The sequence below is a fragment of the Tamandua tetradactyla genome, chromosome 3 (assembly GCF_023851605.1).
Source record: "Tamandua tetradactyla isolate mTamTet1 chromosome 3, mTamTet1.pri, whole genome shotgun sequence".
Lineage (NCBI taxonomy): Eukaryota > Metazoa > Chordata > Mammalia > Pilosa > Myrmecophagidae > Tamandua > Tamandua tetradactyla.
This window is the reverse complement of record NC_135329.1, coordinates 124724565-124751880: the sequence shown is the minus strand read 5'-3', so window position 1 is coordinate 124751880 and position 27316 is coordinate 124724565. Positions and strand designations below refer to the sequence as shown.

The 27316-nt window shown below is 37.4% G+C and overlaps 1 protein-coding gene across 2 annotated transcripts in view; it reads right to left on the bottom strand.

Moving 5' to 3' along the window:
* Window positions 1–27316, bottom strand: part of GALNT13 (polypeptide N-acetylgalactosaminyltransferase 13) — a 601907-nt gene that overhangs the window by 40305 nt on the left and 534286 nt on the right. For both annotated transcript variants that reach the window (XM_077153856.1, XM_077153857.1), the window contains one exon: window positions 19774–19872. In XM_077153856.1, coding sequence (XP_077009971.1) covers window positions 19774–19872 — 99 coding nt within the window. The remainder of the gene's footprint in view (window positions 1–19773; window positions 19873–27316) is intronic.

The following is a 27316-nucleotide window of genomic DNA, read 5'->3' as shown; positions in this document are numbered from 1 at the left end:
AGGACATATGCAGAAATAAGAAGGTAAGGGAATAATTAAAAGCAACAGACCACATACTGAGTGTCTAATGTGTGCCATTCTTAGTGCTACTTGTTTTTATAAATTTTACTAATCTTAAGAGAAAAAAGGGAGGGAGAATTATTTTTTATTCATTTTATAGGTAACCAAATATTAAATCTTAAAAATATTGATTCCTGGCACCTGCCCATGCAAAATATGTATATATATATAGTCCCTTATTAGTTACCCAATTAATCATATCAGTGTGATACTACAAAATGGTATTCTTTTATTTTCAACAGTTTATTTTTTTCATTTTTATTGTTTAATTATAAAGCAAATATATACATACAAAAATATAAGGAGTTAAAAGAGAAAATTTCTATTGCAACTCAATTTTCTCTTCAGATTTACTTTCTCTTCAGTGGTAATTTATCTCTCAGATAATCTAGTAGATTATATGACGCAAAACTAATATATTTTTCAAAAATTCAAAATAAGTTGTATTGTGGATTTTTATTTCCTCTTTTAATTTTTTGATGACACCATATATAGTTGTCCCTCAATCATCTTGGTCACTATATAATATTCTATAGTCTAGGTAGATCAGGATTTATTTATCCATCTCCTCTTGGAAAATATTTAGTTGTTTCCATTGTTTGGTTTAAAATTAAAAAAAGGGCCCCATATTCATGTGCATATATATCTGTGCACATAAGCAAGTATTCATTGAGTTAGAAATAAATATTGCTCTCAATTTCTACCTTTTCATTAAGTTGGTAATAAATAGACATTAGAACATATGTAGGCATGAGTTTTTGCTTATTGTTTATTTGTCCATTTTCTTTATGAATTCCTGAAATTGATATCTTTATATATTTGAATTCCTATGACAATGAAAGTTAATTATTCCTTGGTAATGTCTACAAAGTACTAAGGTATAAATCCACTGTTCTGCCCATGCATTCCTCCATCCATTTACTCAATTAATATTTATTAAGAACTCACCATATTCCAAGCACCATGTCAGACAATGGGACTGACAAAAGGAGTGAGATAAAGTCCCTACCAACAAGAGCTTACAGTGGAATAGGGCAGTTTATTTCTGGGTATTTGAAAACTTGTTGATGAATGATCTAACTGGTAACATTTATCATCTAGGTGTTTAGTTTTAGACACAGCTGTCATGCAATTGAATGTAATTTAAAATATGGGAATATAACTGGTTATCCTTTTTAACGCAAACTATGGCACCTTAATGAATTTATGTGGGTAATTCATCTGGGACACTTTCCTCCCTAATTTTCATCTGTGTTAGAATCAGAATGATTTCATAAATAATGTTTGGGTTTAAAATAATTCTATAGATCATCATGGTGCAGGTAATTAGTTGATTTTTTCATAATCTATTGAAACAGATTGTGGCTGATACTTCTAAAGGCCCACCCAATCACAATGCTAACCGAATTGTGAAGAGAAGCCATGTGTGAGTGTGAGAAATATCTATTTGCCATTGTTCCTTGCACAAGGGATGTCCAAGTAAAACATCTGGCCAAAGCGACATAACAGAAGTATTGTGAGCCTCTAGTAAGGTGTTTGCTTTCCCTATTAAACAAGATAGACATGGCTATCATAGCTCTTCAGTACCCTCGCTTTCTCCCTGCCTTGAATATGGATGTGATGTCTGGAGTTTCAGCAGCCCTCCTGATGATGAGAGCCATCTCTAAGGACAGAATAGACAGAAAGAGTCCAGTTTCCTGATGGAATCACTGGAGACCCGAACAAATATCAGCAACTGATTACTTTCAAACTTCTTATTATGTAAGAAATTAAATCCCTAAAATCCCTATACATTTAATCCTTTGATAGTATTTATTCTATTTCTAAGTAAATTCACCAGGATTTCATTGGTTTTTGACAGGAGAGAACTTTCACCTTCCTTGTGAATCAATATAACAATAACCGGCTACCTTTTGAATGTTTTATAATTGCTCTATCTTGTTTGTTCTAACATCTTCTCCCATATGGTCACTCTTACATGCTCAGATTTAGAAGGATTGATTGAAGACTTTTTCTTGTTTAAATTGAAATTTTGGACACTACTTAGAATTTTAATTTTTAAAAAAATTTCCTTTTAAAATATTCCACTCTTCCTTTTAAATATTACACAGGCCCTGTTTGAAATATGTTGTCAAAACACAACAGGGCCAGGTTCTTGCTTCAAAGCCCCAGATGCAACATACATTTTTTCTATGGAATCTAACACAATCAGCTGCAGCACAGATAAAGCCATAATATCGTGCTTGATATACTTGAGCAAAATATCTTTTGCTATTTGACTTCATTCTACTCCAGAAATTCTACCACTATATAAAGCACTCACTAGTGTGATTCTCCTCCACTTCTATAGACAACTTGCAGAGGATCAGCTATTTCCATCTCTGCTTTGCTGTTGCAGTTCCCCAGGATTCCAAATTTTACTTTTTTAAAGTGGACTGGAAACTTCCAGGAAGATGGTGGAATAGGATAGGTCAAGTTCACCCCTGTTACAAAGAACAGCTAGAGAAGGGACAGAAAAGAGACTGGGAAAGCAATTCCAGGGAGTATGTGATCTGGGAAGGTCTTCTACATCACATAGGGAGGCCCTGGCTGAAAAAAGTAAAGGATTGAGACTAAGAGAACCAGAGACTTGCCAGCTAGTGCAAATAGTTTAACATGCCCCTTTGCAAATGGAAGCCCAGAGCCCTCAGGAGTGCACTGACAGGGAGATGGGGTCTGGGAAGTAAGCCAAGCCATGCTCCTTGAACACACTACCTTCATGCTTGCTGCCCTGGCCACCTGACCCGCAATTCCCCCTCACCCCACGCACCTCAACCCCATCACATGACCCCACCACCACCGTGCTCCAAGCACCACCACCACACCCCCATCCTACTCACGTACACAAGCGTGTCCCAGCCAGGCCCACCTCTCCCACCCAAGCCCACAGTGTTGCCCCCCGCCCCCCCCCGGAGACCCGCATACCTACAGTCAGCTTCTGGACCCCTCTCACCCACTCCCTGTCCCCTGCAGGCAGTCACCTGCACATCTAGGCTGTGGCACTCACCTTCATACCCAGGTCACACCCGCACCCAGCCCATACAGCTGCTGAACCCCTCACAGACTCCCTTAGCTCTGCACACGCATATCAGCATCTGGCCCCCCAGACATATACATGCACATGCATCCACTCATGCCATGCCCCCTCAGCACTGGGTAAGTGCTGGCTTGAGCATCCAGGCCATTGCAGGCACAATCTCATCCCACTGCCCCTGAGCTCTGCACATGTGCACACCAGAGCCCTGCCCCCCAGACCCATGTACATCAGGGAACCATCCCTTAAACCTACGTATGCCAGGACCCTGCTCCCAAGATACATGCATCAGCACAGGCATATCCTCCCTGCCGGATACCCATGTAACTGTGCATGGACCTCTTGGCCCCTGCATCTCAGCACATCTGCCCCACACACGAGAATACATCACATCAAAAGTGCCTTTCTTGCATACCTGGCAGGTGCTTTCAGGCATATGTGTGCCAACTAGCCTCTACTCTGCAAAGCCGGGCACCACTACCCCACCCCACCCCTTCACCTGTGGACCTCACCAGAGCTCCGCCCACCTGTCATCCCCTACCCCTGACACATATCCCACAATCTCTGTGACCTGTGCCCCACCCCTACACACTCGTGCATTTACATCCTGGCCCCCTGGACCCCACTCCCTGTGTAAGGACATACCTGTGCCCCCACATCCCTGTGCCCCGACTTCTGTGCCCTGTACCCCACACCCTGACACCCAAGATCCACATGCTTCACATGCACACCTGCATCCTGTCCAAATACCAGCCCCAGCACAGCTGCTGAGCTCCCCCATCCGCCCCCTCCCACGTCCTATCTTTGTGTTCCCCATGCCACACCCTGCTCCTGTGCTTCAAGGCCTGCCTGAGCCACACCTTGCCTCCATGGCCCCCACAGACACCACTGTGTAGTCCCCAACACATGCATATACCTGCACCACAACTCATTACTGCACTCTTGTGCCCCTCCTCACAGCCAGCATCCTGCTCCATACCTGTGCCTGTCCCACAAATACAAAGCTTTAGATTACTGAAGGAAATTAAAAAATGAAAGCAACCCTATCACGATATTTAAATGCCATGAAGACAACAGAAGATCATTAACCAAATGAAGACACAGACAGATATAGTCCAGTCTAGTGACCAAATTAAAACACTGGCAGAGATGCAGATTTTGGAACAACTCATCAAAGATGTTCATATAAATTTACTAAATAAAATCAGCGAGACGGCTAATGACATAAAGAGATCAAGAGACACTAGAAGAGCATAAAGAGGAATTTGAAAGAATAAACAGAAAAATAACATACGTCATAGAGATTAATGAAGCTGTAAACCAAATAAAAAATATACTAGGATGGGCAATGGTGGCTTAGTGGCAGAGTTCTCGCCTGCCATGCCAGAGACCAGGTTTGATTACCAGTGCCTGCCCATAAAAACAAAAACAAAAACAAAAACAAAAATATATTAGAGGCATGCAACAGCAAATCTGAAGGGGCAGAAGAGAAAATGACAAAAAAGATGGAAAAATTTGAATTGGATCTCAGAGAAATGAGACACAAATATAAGAACAAACAAAGCACGCAAATATAAGAATCATTAGTGCTCCAGAAGAAGAGAAGAGTAAAGAGCTACGAAGATTAGGGGAGGATATAATGGGAGAAAACTTCTCAACCTTCATAAAAGACATAAATATGTAAATCCAAGAAGCCCAATGAACTCCAAATAGAATAATTTCAAATAGATCTACCCAAGGCACACGTTGATCAGTCTGTTAAATTTTGAAGAGAAGCGGAAAATCCTGAAAGTAGCAAGAGAAAAGCAATCTACTACATTCAAGGGAAACCACATAAGACTGCATTTGGATTACTCAACTGGCACTATGGAGATGAGAAGGCAGTGGTATGACATATTTAAGAAGCTGAAAGACAAAGACTTCCAGCCAAGAATTCTGTACCCAGCAAACTGCCCTTCAGAAAAGTGAGGGAGAGATTACAATTTTCACAGAAAAACAAAGGCTGAGAGAATATGCAAATAAGAAACCAGCTCTACAAGAAATACTAAAGGGAGTTCTGCTGACTGAAAAAAAAAAAAGAGGCAAGGGAGGTCTAGAGGAGGGCACAGAATTGAAGAATGCCAGTAAGGGTAACCTAAAGGATAAAAAGAGAAAAAGGAAAAAGAACATAGATCTGACAAATAAAATCCAAAGAATAAGATGGTGGATTCAAGAAATGTTTTTACAGTAATAACTTTGAATGTTAATGACTAAACCTGCCAATTAAAAGACACAGATTGGCAGAATGGATTAAGAAATATAATCCATCTATATACACATATAAGAGACTCATTTTAGAAATAAGGATACAAATAGATTGAAACTGAAAGGATAGAAAAAGATGTTCCATACAGGCTGTAACCAAAAGAAAGCAGAGGTAGCTACATTAATATCAGATGAAATAGACTTTAAATGTAAAGACATCATATGAGACAAAGAAGGACACTAGTCATTAGTAAAAGGCACAATTAACCAAGAAGAAATAATAATCATAAATGTCTCTGCTCCCAATCAAGGAGCTCCCATGCACATGAGAGATAGATCTTTCAACAATAATACTAGGAGACTTCAATACAACACTCTCCTCTCTAAACAGAACAACCAGATAGAGGAATGACAAGGAAATAGAGAAGTTAAACCATTTGATAAATGAATTAGACCTAACAGACATATATAGGTCGTTACACCCCAAAACACCAGGATATATATTCTTCTCTAGTGCTCATGGAACATTCTCCAGTATAGATCATATGCTGGGGGACAAAACAAGTCTTTATAAATTTAAAAACAATTGAAATTCTACAAAGGACTTCTCCAATTATAGCAGAGTAAAGCTGGAAATCAAGAACTTTCACAGATATATAGAGATTAAACAATACACTCTTAAACAATGAGTGGGTCAAAGAAGAAATTGCTAGAGAAATCAGTAGCTATCTGGAAATGAATGAAAATGAGAATGCAAAATAACAGAATTTACAGGATGCAGCAAAGGCTGTACAGAGACAGAAGTTGATTGCTCTAAAGGTCTATATTAAAAAAGAAGAAAGCAAAATTGAGGACTTAACTGCTCACCTGGAGGAACTTGAGAAAGAACAGCTAGCTAACCCCAAAGGAGTTAGAAGAGAAATAACAAAGATTAAAGCAGAATTAAATGAATGTGAGAACAAAAGAACAATAGAAAGAATCAATAGAACCTAAGGCTGGCTCTTTGAGAAAATTAATGAAATCAGTCGGCCACTAGCAAGGCTGACAAAGATAAAAAGAGAGAGGATGCAAATAAACAAAATCAGAAATGAAAAGGGTGTCATTAACAGAGTCCCTGAACAAATAAAAAAATATGGTAAGAGGATACTATGAACAACTATACATCAATAAACTAGACAACTTAGGTGAAATGGACAAATTCCTGGAATTTGTAACAAATAAGTTACACTGATTCAAGAAGAAATAGAAGATCTCAACAAACTAATCACAAGTAAAGAGATTCAAACAGTCATCAAAAATCTTCCAACAAGGAAAAGCCCTGGGCCAGATGGAGTCACAGAAGAATTTTATCAAACATGAAAAAGAACTAACATCATTCCTGCTCAACTTTTCCACAAAATTGAGGAAAAAGAAATATTACCTAATTTATTTTATGAAGCTAATTAATTCCCAAACCAAGTAAAGATGCTACAAGAAGGGAAAACTAATAACCAATCTCCCTAATGAACGTAGATGCAAAAATTCTCAACAAAATATTAGCAAATCAAATCCAACAGCACATTAAAAGGATTATATACTACAACCAAGCAGGTTCTATACCAGGAATGCAAGGGTGGTTCAACACAAGAAAATCAGTTAATGTAATATAGCACATTAATAAATCAAAAGGGAAAAATCATATGATCATCTCAATTGATGCTGAAAATGCATTTGACAAAATTTAACATCCTTTTCTGATAAAAGCACTTCAAAAGGTAGGAATCAAAACTTCCTCAACATGATAAAAAGAATATACAAAAAAACCCCTAGCCAGCATCATATTCAATTGTGGGAGGCTGAAAGCTTTCTTTCTTGTCTTGGGTATGAGACAAGGATGCCCTCTGTGATGACTATTAGTCAACATTGTACTAAAAGTTCTAGCAAGAGCAATCAGGCAGTAAAAATATAAAAGGCATCCAAATCAGAAAAGAAGACATAAAATTTTCATTATTTGCAGATGACATGATACGCTGAGAAATATATGACAAAGATTCTTGTTCTAATAAACAGATTCAGCAAGGTGGCAGGTTATGCAACTAATGTGCAAAATTAAATAATGTTTCTATACACAAGCAATGAGCTAACTGAGGGGTCAATTGAGGAAAAATTTCCATTCAAAATAGCAACTAAAAGAATAAAGTACTAGGAGTGAATTAACTAGGGATATAAATGACTTGTACACACAGAACTGCATAGCATTGTTTTCTCAATGGGAGAAAATATTTGGAAAACAGTTATTTTCTCTAATGGCAGCTTGGCCTGTTTATTTCCTTCATTGTGTATCACAATCAGTAATTTATTTGTTTGTCTATGTACTTTCTTCCCCAACTAGAATGTAAGATTTAGAAGTAGTAATGCCTGGTACACAATGTTCTGTACACAGTATAATGTGGTACATAATCACACTGTAAGTTGGTTGAACAGAAGAAAGTACAATTCAAAATTAACTACCAAGTTTATATGGACAGAAGAGCATCCCTGCAGAAGGATGTGATTTACATAAGCCAAATATACTTGGTGGGAGGATTTTTTTTTGGGGGGAATACATGGTCTGGGAAGCTGGGAGGATTTTAAATTGGATTTTCATAGGAAATACTTTTAATATCAGACTAGGCATACTGGTCTAGTAAAATGATACGCAACTGTTTTCCCACATGCCTTGTGAATTAAGGAAGTTTTTTGGAGGTCACAACACAAAAAAGAAAATTAAAAATGGTTGAAGGTTCATGGCAAAAAGAGGTTGCTAAATGATATGTTTTTCCAGTTACGCTTATTTTTTATTGGCTGCTTTGCTTTTAGGCTTAGTGGAAAAGAAGGCCAACATTTTAACATAAGGTCATTGACTTCTGAGTAATAAGAAGTGGGGTTTTTTGTTTTTGTATTATTTCCTCTAATGATTAATATTTGAAATATTTTTCTCCTATTATTTCATCTTAAAATAGGAAATGTGTCTTGGATGGGTTTTTGCAATTCATCAGGAGGTGAATATATTTAATTCCTTGTTGTGCTTGAAATTAATTTTGTGCATTACATGGGATAGGGACCTTATTTTTCCGAAAGTGTAGCTATATGAAACAATGGATAATTTTTTGATTGATTTCAAATGCTACTCCTGAGACTAACAAAACATAGTTAAGCACACACACAAATGCACATATATGTGACTTTTTAATTCATGTTCATCAATTTTTAGTACAGTATCTTAGCATTTTAATTATTGTTGCTTTAAAGCACATTTTTAAAAGCTTAAAAGCATTATTTATTAGGAGGCAAAATTTTAATTTTAATATGCTATCAAAGCTAATCACTTAGCCAACCTCATACTACTCTCTGCTAAAAACACGGTTTAGTAAAATACTTGGGCTATACTGTGACCAGGCCTTTTGGCAAGATGTTCCCAAAGCAGAAATAATAGTGGAAACTTGTGGTCTAGGTGACAGTGAAGCAAATCAACACAGAGGTTTCAATGGAGAACTTTAGTGGAGAATTACAGTGAAACTTACAGAAAACTACAATGGAAGTTGTTCTAGTTTGCTAACTGCCAGAATGCGATATACCAGAAATGGGAAATGGAATGGCTTTAAAAAGGGGAATTTAATAAGTTGCTAGTTTACAGTTCTAAGACTGTGAAAATGTCCATATTAAAGTAAGGTTATAGAAATGTCCAATCTAACAGGGAAAGATGCCTTGGTTCCAGAAGGCCAGTGACATTCAGGGTTTCTCTCAACATGGTGAACATGTTGACATCTACTGTTTTTTTCTCCAGGTTTATTGCTTCATGTAACTCCCACAGTAGCATTTTCCTTCTTTATCTCCAAAGGTCTCTGGCTGCATGGGCTCTATAGTTCTTGTACCTCTCTCATTTTACTCTCATGGCTCTGTGTTCTCTCCAAAATGCTTCCTCTTTTAAAGGATTCCAGTAAGCTATGAAGACCCACCTGGAATGGGTGGAGTCACAACTCCATGGAATTCATCTAATCAAAAGTTACCATCCACAATTGGGTGGGCCACATCTCTATAGGAACAATCAATAAGCTCCCAGCCAGAAATATTGAATGAGGATTAAAGGACATGGTTTTTCTGGGGTCCACCACAGATTCAAACTGGCACATAGGTTAACACAAATTAATCTTCACTGTAGTTCTTCTACACATGCAAAGTGTGGCTATCTTGGAAAGTGAATTTCATTCCTTAATACCACAAGTTTCCCACTATACATCAGGAAACAAGAAACCAAATGTTCTGATCTTTGCTTCAGGGCAAAGTTATATACCTAGGTGCTGAATAGGATTTTTACTGTTGCCTCCAAACTGATGACTATAATACAAAGCTGTATGACAATAGAGGGCAATTCTTCACATTATAAAGATTGCCAGAAAAAAAACTGGAGCCAGATACCCTATTGGTGACTTAAGGGCTGTCTCCACTGACTTGGCAAGCCTGAACCATGACTCTAGTACAAATATCTATGCAAAACTGTAAGGAAGAGGGAGTGAAAAGAAAGACAGGGGTTCTAAAGTCTTCTTTTAATTGTGATGAATGCAGTATTTATGGTAAAGAGGTAGAGTTAAGAGCTTCTTTCCTCTTTTATACAAGCCAAATTAGGGGGCTAAATGAATGGAGAGACTGGAAGTATCCTGGCTGGATAATTGCTGAGCTGCAAAATCAGTGGGCTTCTCTGGTGCTGCCTTCAGAACAAAGCAGAATGTGATGAGAGGGTTCTTGGGAAAGCACAAGTGTGGAGAAAAACATCACCCTGGTAAAATGGAGTCCACTTCAAGTCTAGAAAATTTCGAATGTATGCTTGACAGTTACTGGACAGCCTGTTTCAACAGGATTGATAGGTCCAGTGATAGAATGTCTTTGGAGAGAGGGGAGTGGTCTTTGGAGGCAACTGGACAAGACCTCAGGAGTTCACAGATTTCACAGAGCATGGAGTGCAGAAGGGGAAGAATGCTGTGTGGTATTTAAAATATTACAATTCAACAAGGAGTTGCATCATTGAGAAAGGCTGTAGGGGACTTTGCAGGGTAGAAGAGAGACTGTGCTCTCCCTCTCCAAAGATCTCCACAGGGAAAGAAGGGACAGAGGGTAAAGTTGAAAACAGTGTCAAGAAAACGGTGGTTTCAGAGCAGCTAATAAATAGCCAGAAATAGTACAGAACAACTGCTGGAGGAACATCAGTGACAAGACACACAGCGTATACCTGTCTGGACAAGTTGGAATGGCTCAGATCCAGACAGAACTGTAAGTACCCCAATCTGCATCAGCCAGCACACCTCTCCCAGGGGCATGGCAGGCAGGTTCCCTGAGGGAAAAGGAAATAGACTTTACTAATAGCAAGGGGTTAGCTCAACAAAGCTTCAATTGCAGAATTAATTAATAAATTCTCTCTATTGAAGACAGATGTTCTAGTACAGAAAAACCTGGAATAAGTACTAAAAGAACAAGGAATTTTGCTCCAGCAGAGAGGGGGTGGGGCTGATAAAGCAACAACAACAACAACAACAACAAAAACAGATGCCTTTTGAGTTTGATGGCACAAAATATTGGAAAAGAACTGGACCCCAAGAAAAGGCAGCACACGGAGCCTGGAGATATATAGCCATATACAAACTCGAGCTCTTTACTGGCAAACATGAGGAACAGGGGTCTGGCTCTGAAGAGACCCTTTTTGCTTGTTTTCTTACTTCTTAAGCAGCTCATTATATAGAACTTCCAGCATTCTCCAGCTCCAGCACTATCCCAAAGAAGGGTGGAACTAAAGCATGTCTGAGAGACAAAGTAACTAGTCAGGTAAAAGGGGTTAATTTCCTAAAGGGTGTATCTTCCTCAAGAACAGGGGGCAGGGCCCAGTTAAGTGGAATTTCTGCTTTAAGGAATTCAGGCCCCAGGAACTAGAAAAGAGAAGCAATCAATGCTCATGTACTGCCTCACCTCTGTCTCAACCATGCCCCTGGCAGGGAGAGTCTGCTGAAATTAAAGGCAACACACCACAATAAGTTGGTGGGAAGCCATGAGCAGACAAACACCACATGCTGGGTAGGATAGGAAAACAACAGAGTCTAGAGGCTTCATAGGAAAGTCTGGCTAGGGTCTATAATATCTGAGGAGACCTGCCTCAAAAATAAAAGCTCCATACAGGCAGTACAAGAAACAGAAAAACAAGGACTGAAATATTCTGATAAACTAAATAGAACCTATGCTAGAGGTCTAGAATAAGTTGAACTGAATGTCAGAACAGATAGAGGACAAAGCCATCCAGCAAGAAAACCATAGGTAAAAGAGTGAAAACAACATCCAGAATAACTAATAAAGAAAATCAAATGCCTAGATTCCAGCAAAAAATAATGAGTCATACTAGGAAATTCAAAGATATGGCCAGCTCAAAGGAAGAAACCAATACTTCAAATGAGATACAGGAGTTGAAACAACGAATTCAGGATGATTGAATAGACATGCAAAATCTCATCAAAAATCAAATCAATGACTTGAAGGAAGATATAAAGAAGACAGCAGGTGAAAATAAGGAAGAACTTAAAAGTTTGAATAAATATTGCAGAACTTATGGGAATAAAGGGAACAACAGAAGTGATGAAAACAATGGAAACCTACAATAGATTTGGAGAGTCAGAAGAAAGGATTGGTGAACTAGAGGACTGGACATCTGAAATCTGACATACAAAAAATACATATAGGGAAAATAATGGAAAAACCTGAGAAGAGTCTCAGGGATTTGAATGACAACATGAAGTGCATGAATATATGTGTTGTGGGTGCCCCAGAAGGATAATAGAGGGGAAAGGAGGAGAAAGACTAACAGAGGAAAGATTCACTGAAAATTCTCCACTGCTTATGAAACCCATAAAATTACTGATCCAAGAAGTACAGCACACCCAAAACAGAACAGATTCAAATAGACATACTCCAAAACACATACTAATCAGATTGTCATATGTCAGAGAGAAAGAAAGAATTCTGAAAGCAGCAAGAGAAAAGCCATCTATTACATACAAGGGAAGCTCAATAAGACTATGTATAGATTTCTCAGCAGAAACCATGGAGGTAAGAAGGAAGTGGTATGATATATTTAAGATTTGGAAAGAGAAAACTGCCAACCAAGAATTTATGCCCAGCAAAAATGTCCCTGGAAAACAATGAAGAGGATTGCAAGGTTAGTTCAGTGGCAGAATTCTCGCCTGCCAAGCAGAAGACCAGGGTTCGATTTCCAGCCTGTGCAATTCTCCAAAAAATAAAAATTCAACAAATAGTACTGCAATAATGGGAATATTTCATGGAAAAAGAATGAAATGTGACCCCCACATAGCATAGCATATTAAAAGGGGGGGGGGATTAAAATATTTTCAGATAAACAATTCCTGAGAGAATTTGTCACTAAGTGACTGACTCTACAGGAAATACTAAAGGGAGGTCTACAGGCAGATAGGAAAAATCTGGCGAGAGCAGTCTGGAGAAGAATGCAGAAATGAAGATTATCAGTAAAGGTAAAAGAGGGAAAAAATAGATATGACATGTACAAAAGTCAAAATTGTAGAAGAAAGTACTGCTGTTAAAGTAATAATATTAAATATTAACAGGTTAAACTCCCCAATCAAAATACAAAGACTGGCAGAATGGATTAAAAAACAGGACCCATCTATATGGTTTCTACAGGAGACTCACTTTAGACCCAAGGACAAAACCAGGTTGAAACTTAAAGGTTGAGAAAAGATATTTAATTCAGGAAGGTCCACACCCCTGGGAGTCATGTCCCACATAGACAGGGGGAGGGTGATGACCTGGCAATGTGGGACAGAAATCCTGGAATGAACTGAGACTCAGCATCAAGGGATTGAGAAAAACCCTAGAATGAGCTGAGACTCAGCATCAGGGGGCTGAGAAAACCTCAGCCAAAAGGGGGAAGAGTGAAATGAGACAAAATAAGTGTCAATGGCTGAGAGATTCCAAACAGAGTCCAGAGGTTATCCTGGAGGTTATTCTTATGCATTAAATACATATCACCTTGTTAGTCAAGACGTAGTGGAGAGGCTGGAAGGAACTGCCTGAAAATGTGGAGCTGTGTTCCAGTAGCCATGTTTCTTGAAGATGATTGTATAATGATATAGCTTTCACAATGTGACTGTGTGATTGTGAAAACTTTGTGTCTGATGCTCCTTTTATCTACCTCATCAACAGATGAGTAAAACATATGGAATAAAGATGAATAATAAGGGGAACAAATGTTAAAATAAATTTAGAGTGAAATGCTGGTGATTCATGAGGGGGAGGTATGGGGGGTATGGCATGTATGAATTTTTTTCTGTTTTCTTTTTATTTCTTTTCCTGAATAGATGCAAATGTTCCAAGAAATGATCATGATGATGAATATGCAACTATGTGATGATATTGTGAATTACTGATCATATATGTAGAATGGGATGATAAAAAATTACAAATGTTTGCATTTGGTGTTTTTTGATATTTAAAAAAAAAATTAAAAATCAATAAAAAAAAGATATTTAATTCAAAGAAAAACCAGAAAAGATCAGGGGTAGCTATACCAATATCTGACAAATTATACTTCAAATTTAAAGCAATTAAAAGAGACAAAAATGATTCTATGCATTAATAAAAGGAACAATTCAACAGGAAGACATAACAATCATACAAATTTATGTACCAAGCCAGAGTGCTTCAAAATACATGATGCAAACACTGATAACACTGAAGGGTGAATTAGAACTCTACCATAACAGTTGGATCCTTCAATTTCCCACTCTCATCAATGGATGGAACAACTACACAGAGGATCAACAAGGAAATGGAGATTTTGAATAACATGATAAATGAATTAGATGTAACAGTCATTTATAGAACATTACATTCCACAAAAGCAGGATACACATTTTTCTCAAAGGCGAATGGATCATTCTCAAGGATAGACCATATGCTGGGTCAAAAAGCATGTCTAAATAAATTTAAAAAGAATGGAAGTATACAAAACACTTTCTTGTATCATAATATACTGAAGTCAGAAATCAATAATAGACAGAGGGCCAGAAAATTCACAAATATATAGAGGCTAAACAACACACTGTTAAACAACAAGTGGATCAAGGCAAAAATTACAAGAGAAGTCATTGAATATCTTGAGGCAAATGAAAATAAAAACACAGCATATCAAAATGTATGGAATGCAGCAAATCCAATGTGCTAAGAGGGAAATTTATTGCATTAAATGCCTATATTAAGAAGAAGAAAAAGTAAAAATTGAAGAATTAACTGTTCATTTGTAAGAACTAGAGAAACAACAGCAAACTAACCCAAAAGCAAAAAAACAAAGAACGGAGAGAATTTGCCAAGATCAGCGCAGAAATAAATGAAACTGACAATATGAAAATAATCAAAACAACCAACAAAACCAGAAGTTATTTCTTTGAGAAAATCAATGGACTCTTATCTAGGCTGACAAAGAGAGAGAGAGAGAGAGAGAGAGATAGAGATAGAGACAGAGGATATAAATAAGTAAAATCAGGAATGGAAGAGGGGATATACCCATTGACCCTGTAGAAATAAAAGAGGTAATGAGAGGCTACTATGGGTGGCATGCGTTAATAAATTAGATAGTGCAGATGAAATGGACAACTTCCTAGAAAGGCATGAACAATTATCATTGACTTGAGAAGAAATAGATGTCCTCAACAAATCAATCCAAGTAAAGAGATTGAATCAGACATCAAGAAGCTCCCAAAAAAGAAAAGTCCAGGATCAGATGGATTCACATGTGAGTTCTATTAAGCATTCAAGAAAGAATTAGTAAAATTCCTGCTCAAACGCTTCAAAAAAATTGAAAAGGAGGGAAAGCTATCTAACTCATTCTATGAAGCCACATAACACTATATCAAAGCCAGAGAAAGATATTACAAGAAAAGAAAATTACAGACCAATCTCTCTAATGAATATAAATGTAAAAATCCTCAACAAAAAACAAAATCAATGGCTCACAGTTTCTTCACATAGTTGTGTATTCATCACCATGATAATTTTTTAGAACATTTGAATCACTCTAGAAAAAGAAATTAAAAGAAAAAAATCATATATCCCATATCCCTTATCCCTCCCTCTCATTGACCACTTGTATTTCAATACACCCAATTTATTATACCCCTTATCCCTATATTATTTATTTATCATTTATCCATATATTTTTTTACTCATCTGTGCATACCCTGGATAAAAGGAACAGCAGGCACATGGTTTTCAAAGCTATATCATTATACAGTCGTCTTCAAGTTTCAAGGCTATGTTTACATAAAGAAATCATATAACTCAACAACAAAAGAACAAGTAACCCAATTATAAAATGGGCTAAAGATACGAATAGGCATTTTTCTGAAGAGCAAATACTTCAAAATGGCTCAAAAGTACATGAAGAGATGCTCATTCTCAGTAGCTATAAGGGAAATGCAGATCAAGTCAATAGTGAGAAACCACAACACACCTATAGAATGGCTGCTATTAAACAAACAGGAAGTGACATATGCTGAAGAGAAGGTGGAGAAATTGGGACAACTATGCACGGCTGGTGGGAATGTATAATGTCACAGCTGCTATGGAAGACATTTTGGCAGTTCCTCAGAAAACTAAATATTGAGTTGCCCTATGACTTGGTAATACCACTACTTGGTATATACCCAGAGGAGCTGAGAACAATGACACAAACAGAGATGTGCACACTGGTGTTCATGGCAGAATAATTCGCAATCACTAAAAGATGGAAACAATCTAAGTGCCCATCAACAGATGAGTGGATTAACAAAATGTGGTATACATATAATAGAATATCATGAAGAATTAAGCCCAAATGACATCCTGAACCACATGACAAGATGTATAAGCCTTGAGGACATAATGCTGAGTGAAATAAGCCAGAAACAAAAGGACAGATATGTTATGATTCCACTTTTATGACCATGGTGAAGGTAAAATCAGAGGCTTAGAATACAGAATATAGGGGAACTAGAGATATATAGAAGCTTGAGTTGGGTGAACAGTTTGCCAATGAGATTGAACTTAATTGTAAGGGAATAGACAGAAGGGAAGGCAATTCACTAGTGACCCTAAAGTAATATACCATATTGAAAATGAACACAATTGAAAGACATTGTATAGACTCATATGACCCACCAATTAACATTACAAATATAAATAAGTTCTAGTATGGACTACTGAAAAAGTATGAATCTTGAACAAAGAGAGTATAATTTCAGGGTATGGGGGAAAGCCGTTATTGCATGCTATGGGCTATGTTTAACAGGAAAACATCAACAGTACTGCAGTAATACTAGGATTCATAATGGGGTGAGGGACAAGAGTTAGGAATAGGTTTGGATTTTCTGTTTGGTGAGGAAGTGTTCATTGGCTATCATTATCTTGGGAAAAATGAAATTATCTAAAATTGATATTGTTGATGGACTATTGACTTTGGGCATTATACATGAGGCCCAGTAGATAGATGTGGCTGAAAGATGCACTGGCTGAGAAGTCTATTGGCAAACGATGGTGTAAACATATCATCTGACATGGTGCTGCTACAAAAAGGAATGAAGTGAGGCATGCAACGATGTGAATGAACCTGTGGGACATTTGGTGAGACAAAATAAGCCAGAAACAATAGAGTAAATATTGCACAATCTCATTTAGAAAATACATATAAGAAAACTGGAGCCTAGATTGTAAGCTCTTATAGTGGTCACATTTACCCAGGAGTGGTAATTGTTACTTCTGGTTATTGAGGGGATGCTTTATATATGTATAACCTGGTATTCAGAGACAAGAATGAAACAGAGTGTATTAGGATTAAGGTAATTCAGAATATAGGGGTAAGGAAGACATTGCTTGTATTTTAGGACTTCACCTATTCTTTGAGACCAAAGGAAGGAAGTTTTATTATGCCCAAACATAGGTTTTCTGTGGCACATAACCCAACTCAACTTGCCTGGATAGATCATTTAAACAATCCAAACACAGGGAGCCAAGAATAAGAATGAGGGCCTTTAATTTTGTATAGCTTAATATAATGCCTGGATAAATCCCAGGGTATATAAAGAAGATAATCAAAAAGTATTGTCAAAGTCTCTTGAGGGATGGGAGAAAAATTATGGAACTATTAAACTTTACCACTGGGGGGAACCCTGGATACTGTGCCACATATTAGGGACACCCAAATCAATAGACCAAGCTCTTGATCATGAAGCTTGCTTTTGTGAAACTTATGTATGTAGTGGAGAAGCTTAGCTTACCTATAGGTATGCCTAAGAGTCACCTAAGGAAGACCTCTTTTGTTACTCAGATTTGGTCTTTCTCCCTCTAAGCTCAACTCTGCAAATAAAACCATTGCCTTCCCTCCTACCTGGGACATGATATCCAGGGATGAAAGCCTCCCTGGTGGCATGGAAGACAATCCTGCCAATCTTAAAGAATTCCTAGGGCACTACACAAGATTCTTCAAAGGTTATTTGCACAAGGGTAACTCTCCAAAACCTATAACCCCCATATGGGTCCCTGGACCAGACAAATCCTGAATTACAGAAGGGCCAATCTTTCTAGAATATCAACTAGTTCCATCCCCCTATCCCATTTTATTTTACAGCCCCTTCCAATATGAAATAGTTAGAGTGAGAATAGCCCAAATACCACTAAAGAGTGGGAGAAAGATCAAAGCTGATGTTGGAGTTACACAGAAAAGGTCAGGTTTAACAAATGAATATGAGTGTTAAATCATCCTGATGTTTCCTTTAGCCTCCAGTCCCTTCTTAGTGCAGCTAGAAATAAAAACCTAAAATTGTGGAATTGTAACCTATATCAAACTCTGGAATTTGTTCTACATCTAATTGTTATAATGCACTTTGAAATTTATTGCTTTTATGTATATATGTTGTTTAAAGAGAAGGAGGACTATAACAGAGAAGATAGGATTTAACAAGTGAGTATGACTGCTGAATCATTATATTGTTATTTCTGTGGTCTCCAGTGTCTCGGAGCAGCTAGGAGAAAAATTTTAAAAATCGTTGAACTTTAACTCATATCAAGCTTTAAAATCTGTTCTACAGATACTTGTTAAAATGTACCTGGAAATTTATTGCTTGTTTTGTATATACGTTAGATTTCACAATAAAAAGAAAACATTAAATGTTTAAAAAAAAAAAGTGGCCTAGGCAGCATGGCTATTACAGCCAGAGGTCATATAGCAAGGCAGCTACATACTTTGCAAAGCCACTTTCTAAAGCTTTGTAAGAGTACACATACCTTCTTTATGGTCTAATAAGTCTGTGATAATTTATTGGGCTGTCATGCAAAAAGTGCTGTCCTAGACTTTTAGTCAGTAAACAATCTTGTTTAAGTACTAAATTTTCACCTGGGCCAGAGGGCATCTATATAGCCAAAGCAAAATTACAATAAATGTGCTTACCCATGCATTTTTGAATTTCACTGAAATTTAAAAGCTCCTAGAAGCCATAATATACACAAAGATTTGTAAAATAGATTTAAAATTATCACCATTGGGAAGACATCATATTTGCTGATGGATCATACATGGTAAAGAGATGGGTCTAACATATTTGGCTTTCCTCATTAACTGTAGGCTCATTGAAAGGGTTGTATTTTTTTTCTCCTTTCATTTTTACAGGTAGAAATCTTTTTTTTTTCCTTTTAATTGAGAACTTAATTCACACCATTTTCTCTCTGGCTGTTATTCTGGTAATAATAGGTCTCCTCTTCTCAAAAATGTTGCATCTGAACTGGGTGAGACAGACCATGTTAATAAGAACAGTGATAACCAACTTTTCCCTTTATTTAGAAAAATAGCGAATCAGAGGGTGGAAATCTCCACTATTCAAATGTAGAAAATCTGGTGTTCAATGCAAAAATGGAAACCAAAATGTGTCTGAATTGAAGTATGTAATAACCTCATAGTACCTCCTCACATAATCAAGGTCAAGACAGGTTTTGAGAAATAAGTGATAAACTGTCCTTTTCTTTTAGGAATGACTCCACTCCAGCATTTTTAAAGGAAGATGTTTTCGTTTCTATTTCACCTTCCAAAGGGGTATGAAATGTACTAAAAGGGATATAATTGGTCAGAATATATCAAGTGCTGTCTTTTTATTATACTTTTTTAGTACTCGCTTAAAATACCGGGGACAATAAAATAGCTAAAGTAGTTGTTGATATCAATGCCCATCAATTTAAAAAAACTAAGACCAGATGTTATTGGGATGTGGATTGTGGTCTAAATTGTTAGTTTTAACACAATATTTTCCTCCAAAAATAAGAAGCTGATAAAGATAGTTTACCTGATTTCCTCCCATACCATGACAGTTGAATATACCCACTTTTTCATTTTCCTTACGGCCCATGTTGTCTAAACATTGATTGGTTTCAACATTTCTTATCTAAAAAAAAAACACAAAGATAAAAATGGGATATTAAAGCATAAGACAGATATTAAATCAGAAAAATATTTCTGAAATTATCAAATTGCCAATTAAATGACACAAGCTTGCAAGGAAATTTCCCCAAGAACACAGTACTTCAAATATTTCTTTTTCTCCTTGCGTATTTGATCTCAAACCTTTATACATCGCTAAAATCCTTCTGAAGTAAATAAGAATACAATTAGCACTATCATTACTATCTAATTAAGTTAAATTCCCTGTTTATAGGATGGCATCAGGATAAAAAGATCTATATACTACAAATTTGGCATTCCTCTTAAAATCTTTTTTAAAATTAGGACAATTTCCAAACTGTACTCAAATAAACATAGTCTATTCTTGAACTATATGCATAGGACCATATGCAAGAATGAGAAACAAGTTGATTAAATATTAAATTTGTGTTTTTAAAACTGTTTCATTACTAGTTGCTCCATTCTATATATTAATAAAGATTAGTGACACTGTTTATTTCTATGCCTAAAATATATTCCATGCAGTTTCTTACATTCCTGATGCCAAGCTTAACAAGAAGTACTTGATCATAAGAAAACTTGTTACTAGGTTAAATGATTGCACATAACCAAACTCTGCAAAAGCAAGATTAAATTGCCTACTGCCCAATAAGTTTCTTGTTTTACACTCAAACAATGCATTAATTAGTCCTACAATCAACATAACGTTAGTATATATCTAAAAATTACAATTTACAAATGTAATTGTAAAAGCCATTCATTGACTGAAAAATGCCAAAATGACTAAATCAAGCATGAAAGAAGGCAGTGAGGGAGAGAGGGAAGGAAGGAAGGAAGGAAGGAAGGAAGGAAGGAAGGAAGGAAGGAAGGAAGGAAGGAAGGAAGGAAGGAAGGAAGGAAGGAAGGAAGGAAGGAAGGGACAGAGGGAGGGATAGGGGGGAGGGATGGAGAGAGGAAGGAAAACCCTTCTAATCAAATGGAATGCTTCATATTTTCTCCTTGGTTTCAACTCCAATATGTATTGCTTATTTTCCATGTTGACCTGTATTAGGACATGCATATTTTATTGTTTGCTCATGCACTGGTTGGATATATTTATTAAAATATGAATTTGAGGGTAATTGGAATAATGAACCATGGACTTTACACTTGTGGGGAGCAAAGTGACAGCCTAAAGGGAGAGGGAAAGTGAGAACACACAGGACGTATACACTGGAAGTTCAGTAGGTTAGAAGACCCAATGTAATGAGAGCAAGTGATCTAGAGAGAATGGTTTTCCCTGGAGGGAAATGCTTCATCCTTGTGATTCTGGAAAGGATGGTGTATGACCACAAGAAGATGTGGTGAAAGTAGGGTGGAGGAAAGGAAGTGGAGGTGAAGGAAGTGAAGGAATCAATGCTGATGTTGGAAGACTCATCTATCACCAAGATGGACCAGGATTAATAGTGGAGAAAAATAATGAGCCATGTAGTAAAACCATGAATTTTTACTGATCTGATCTGACCTGTTATTTAGGGAGGAAGAGGGAAGAATGGTTTAGACGCAACAATGAAAGTCACAGAAGATGCCTACTCCATAGCGAGGATCAATAGTTGACGGATATAGGAGAGAAAAGAGTCATCCCATGAGAGGGGAAAACCAGCTTTCACTTAGAGTCAGAAAGTGAAGGGAATGTTCAGAGAAGAACTTGAAGACTAGGGGGTTTTGTTTATGAAGGACATGAATTCTAGGAGTATGAATCTGGATATGTTTGAAGGATGGGGACGTAGAGAAGATAGGATGAGATCAGGGGTGTACCAAACCACATGGAAATGAGAGTCTAGTGATGATACATAATATGTTGAGGTTGATACTTGGATTTTTAACAAGGACTGAGGCAAATGGGGTACAGATAAGGCATAATGACATGTTACCTAATTATAGCCTCCCTCTTGGTCAGGTCTCTTAGATGGTTTACAGTGTTGAGGTGGCTAAATTTGGCAGGGAGTAGTGATGAATTCATTGGGAATATAGGAGATTTGCAGACATCCTCCCCTTAATTTCTGCCCAGTAATAAAGCCAGGTTTTCGTGTCTGAGGAAAGGTTGTCTGCCCATAAACACATAGTAGAGTTCTGTGTATAACAACATTGTTCCACCTCCATCTCTGTATGTATCTTTTACATTCTTGGGGAGTAACATTTACTTCTATGCTTCTAAATGTTCTTTGTCTAAACATCTATGTATATCCCCTCTGTTGCTTTCTACATGAATTATTAAATATCTGATTATTCTTTAGAGTACAATTTTTCCAACAAAAACCTTATCAGCAGATATGTTTTTAGGCTAGATATTCTTGCTTTCTTTTTCCCTAAAAAACAAAAAAAGGAAAATAACTTTAAGGTTTTTGTAGTTTTCCTGTAGGGAAGAAATCAATAGCCTTCACAGTGGTACACTTGTGAACATTAGAGTATTGGGAAAAAAATTAGAACACTCAAGTCTACTTCATGTATGAAAGAGGAAATACTACTTGACAAGAATTCTCTTCCATGAAGAATACCATTTTGACAAGGATTCTCTTTTTACAAGAGTAAGCTATTCAACTTATTCTATGTTAAAAATGATTATAAATAATTTCTGTTAGTGATAACATATTTCCTTTATGCTGAGACATTTAGGAATTCTCATTTCCGCCTTAAACCTGCTCACATAATTGGTAGAAACAGTGTCCACACATAACTGATTCATACCAGTAGGAAGAGAATCCCTCCAGCCCCCCCAAAAAAGGAGATTTATTGCTTCTCCTATTCTTTTGTAAATGTCTTTTATTGTTAAATATAACATACATACAAAGAAAAGGGAAAAAAAGCAATGGTTTTCAAAGTACACTTCAATAAGTATATACAAAACAGACTTCAGATTTTATTATGGTTTACGATTCCACTATTTCAGATATCTGCTTCTAACTGCTCCAAAACCCTGGAGACTAGAAGAAATATGTATTTTCTTTTTTGTGAAAAATAACATATATACTAAAAAGCAGTAAATTTCAAAGCACATTGCAGCAATTAGCTGTAGTACAGATTTCAGAGTTTGGAATGGGTTATAATTCCACAATTTTTGGTTTGTAATTCTAGCTGCTCTAAGATACTGGAGACTAAAAGAAATATCATATAATGATTCAGCAAACATACTCATTTATTAAACCCTACTTTCTCTGTATGACTCCACAATTACCTTTGATCTCTCTCCCACTTTTTAGGGGCATTTCGGCTATGCCCCTTATAACTTATCATGTTGGAAGGGGCTACCCATAATATGGGATAAGGGGATGGAACTAGTTGATATTCTGGAGAAGCTGGCCCCTCTGTATTTTAGGGTTTACCTGGTCCAGGTAATCTGGAGATTGTAGGTTTCTGGAAAGTTACCTTAGTGCATGGAATCTGTGTAGACTCTTATATAATGCCCTAGGTATTCTTTAGGATTGGCTGGAATAGTTTTGGTTGGGGTTTGGCAAGTTATGGTAGGTAGCAACGTCTAACTGAAGCATCTGTAAGAGCGACCTCCAGAGTAGCCTCTCAACTCTATGGGAACTCTCTCAGCCACTGATAACTTGTTTGTTCCACTTCTTTTCCCACTTTTGGTCAGAATGGCATTGTTGATCCCATGTTCCAGGGCCAGATTCATCTCTGAGAGTCATCTCCATGCCGCCATGGAGACTTTCACCCCTGGATATCATGTCCCAGGTAGGGGAGAGGGCAATGCACTTGCAGAGTTGGGCTTAGAGAAAGAGAGGCCACGTATTTGAGCAACAGAAGAGGTTCTCCAGAAGTAACATTTAGGCATACCTATAGGTAGGCTAAGCTTCTTCACTACAAAAATAATCTTAACAAGAGTAAACCTCAAAATCAAGATCTTGGTCTATTGATTTCGGTGTCCATAACATTTGGCACAATATTCAGGGTTTCCCCAGTAGTAAAGTTTAGTAGTTCTATACTTTCTCTCCCATCCCTCAAGGAACTTTGCCAGTACTTTTTAATTATCTGTTTAATATATTCTGGGATATATCCAGGCATTAAATGAAGCTATACAGAATTAAAGGCCCTTATTCTTATTCTGGGCTCCTCGTGTTTGGATTGTTTAAATGATCTATCTAGATAGGTGGAGTTAGATTATGTGCTATAGAAAAGTTAGGTTCTGGACAAAATAAACTTTTCTTCCTTTGGTCTCAGAGTGCTTCTCCTATTCTTATCTTAACTAAGTCACTTACCAAGCTGTCACTTGGCCACAATATGGATTATGCTGATTTTATCCTGTTTGATCTCAAGGTGTTGTTTAATATTTTCCATTTTCCTTTGTACTTACTGTAAACTGGGAGTTGAGTCTAGGGGATTGATCCAAATAAGGTTCTATTTTGTCATCAGTATTGCTATTCATACTATTCATAGGTGATGCATACTTCCATCAGGAGCAAATAATAACTAAATAAATCTTTTTAAATACTAGCAGCTGTTGATGATTGTGCCAGTTTGAAATTAGTATGCACCCTAGAAAAGCCATGTTTTAATACTGATCCAATCTTATGGGAGTAGCTGTTTCTTTTAATCCTAATTCAATACTGTAGGTTGGAATCTTTTAATTTGATAATCTCCTTATAGATGTGACACACCCAATTGTGGGTGTAAATTTTTGATTAGGTGGAGATGTGACTCCATCCATTCCAGGCGGGTCTTGATAGGTTTACTGGGATCCTTTAAAAGAGGAAACATTTTGGAGAGAGTCAGAAACCACAGAAACCTCAGAGATGACAGCAACTTCACAGCAGAGCTGACACAGATACAGACACGTGGAAAGCAGAGACATAGATGGATGTTTGGAGATATTTGGAGCCCAGCAGACATTTCCATGAGATGCTAAGCAAGCAAGAACCTGGAAAGAACCAAGAGATGAAAGCCAGCCCTGCAGAGGCAAAGTGAGGAAGCCCCACAGGAACAGAGGTTGAAGGCATCGGAGCCCAGGAACAAGGGACCAGCAGATGCCAGCCACATAGTTGTTTCCAGCTGCCATAGTTGTTCCTGACCAATGGCCCTTTCTTGAACGAAGGTAATATCTTGTTGGTGCATTAATTTGCACACTTGCACTTCCTTAGAACTGTAAATTTGTAACTTATTAAATTCCCCTTTGTAAGACCCATCCTAGTTCCCGGTTCTGGTATATTTCATTCCAGCAGCTAGCAAACTAACATAGATTTTGGAACCAGAGAAGTGGGGTGCTGCTGCAATTTGCAATACCAAACATGCTGTAATAGCTTTTTAAATGGGTAAGGGGAAGATTTTAGAAGAGTTTTGAGGAGCTTGGAAGAGAAGGCCTAGAACGTTTTGAAGAGACTGTTGGGTGGACTCTAAGGATACTTCTGACAGGGCTTTAGACAGAAACGATGAACATGTCATTGAAAATGAAGTGAGGCATTCTTCATAGATGGAAGGTAGAATTTGAGAGTAATGAATTTGGATATTTAGCAGAAGACATTTCCAAATTAAATGTGGAAAATGCAATGTGGCTGCTCCTTGCAACTTATAGTAACATGAAAGAGGAAAGAGATAAGTTGAAAACAGAATTCCTGAGTGGAAAGAAGACAGATATTAATGGTCTGGAAAATTCTGGGCTCCCAGAAAGTGAGACTTCACTGAATAGTGTCCTGTTCTAGTTTGCTAGCTGCCAGAATGTAGTATACCAGAAATAGGACAGCTTTAAAAAAGGGTAATTTAATAAGTTGCAAGTTAACAGTTTTTAGGCTATGGAAATGTTCCAATTAAAGCAAATCTATAGAAATGTCCAATCTAAGGCATTCAGGGAAAGATACCTTAATTCAAGAAGGCCAATGAAGTTCAGGGTTTCTCTTTCAAGTGGAAAGGCACATGGAGAACATGGTCAGGGTTTCTCTCTCAGTTGGAAGGGCACATGGTGAACACAGTGTCATCTGCTAGCTTCCTCTCTAGCTCCCCAGGAGGCATTTTCCTTCTTCATCTCCAAAAACCAGTGGCTGCTGGACTCTCTGCTTCATGGTTCTGCGGTGTTCTCTGTTGTGGCTCTGTCATTCTTCTCTACTCTCTCTGAATCTTCCTCTTTTATAGGATTCCAGTAAAGTAATCAAGACCCACCTGGAATGGGGGGAGACATGTCTCCCCCTAATCCAGTTTAACAACCACTCTTGAGTGAGTCACATCTCCATAGGGATAATCTAATTAAAGTTTTCAGCACACAGTACTGAATAGGGATTAGAAGAAATGGATGCCTTTACAAAATGGGATTAGAATTAAAACGTGGCTCTTCTAGGGTACATACAATCCTTTCAAACTAGCACAGGTCCCATGTGAGGATTTAACAAACCATGGAAGTAGTCAGCCATAATAGGACAAGAGAAGATTGGAGATGGAGTTATCCAGAAAGGATTTGTGGAAAGTCCTTTCATCTGACAGGCATTGTCCCAGCATATTGCATAGAAAACCAACAAGAGTGTTGTGGGATCTTTAAAAATGGAACTACCGTAGTCTGAACTAAAAAGGAAAGAGAAGGGACAAAGTGAAGGAAGAATGTTTTCAGAGGCAAAACCTTGTAGGCTAAGGTCTGGAGCCAGGCCCTCCAGCAGGGGAGAGGACCTACCCTTACACCTGGAGAGGGTGAGTATGCCCCGGAAGCAGCACTAGCACCCTCCTCTGGTGGAAAATTACATTTCTAAAACTCATTATTAAATCATGGGTTGAAACACCTTTCAGTCTCTTCTGTTTTATATATTAATCTTCTTTCCTATAACTGGAATAACTTCATAAGTGATAGGCTATTAAATAAATACTCATTATTTAATCCCACCACACACACACACACAACAGTCTCAAGATAATAATGTGAAGACCACCATATGGTTACTAGGAGAGATATCAGTCAGAGGATTCTGTTTTAGAGCCACATTAAAATCACATTTTTTTTGTTTTGTTTACAACTTAAGACAGCACTTTAATGAGTGATACAGATACTTAGTTGTTTCTAGGAGTTCAGAAAAGGAACAGATTGATGATAGATGAGTCAGGCATGTGTCCATCAAGAGAAGAATGGATAAACAAAATATGGCATATATATACGATGGAATATTATTCAGCAGTAAGAGGGAATGAACTCCTGAAGCCCATAACAACATGGGTGCACCTTGAGGACATTATGTTGAATGAAATATGTCAGACTCAAATGGACAAATACTTTGTGACTTCATTAATATGAATTAAGTATAATATGTAAACTCATATACATAAAATATAGAATATAAGTTTCCAGGGGATAAAATGAGATTAAGGATGGGGAGCAGTTGCTTAATAAGTGCAGCATGTTTAATTGGGTTAACATTAATGTCTGGAATAGAATAGCGATGACAGCAGTGCATTATTGTGAGTACAAT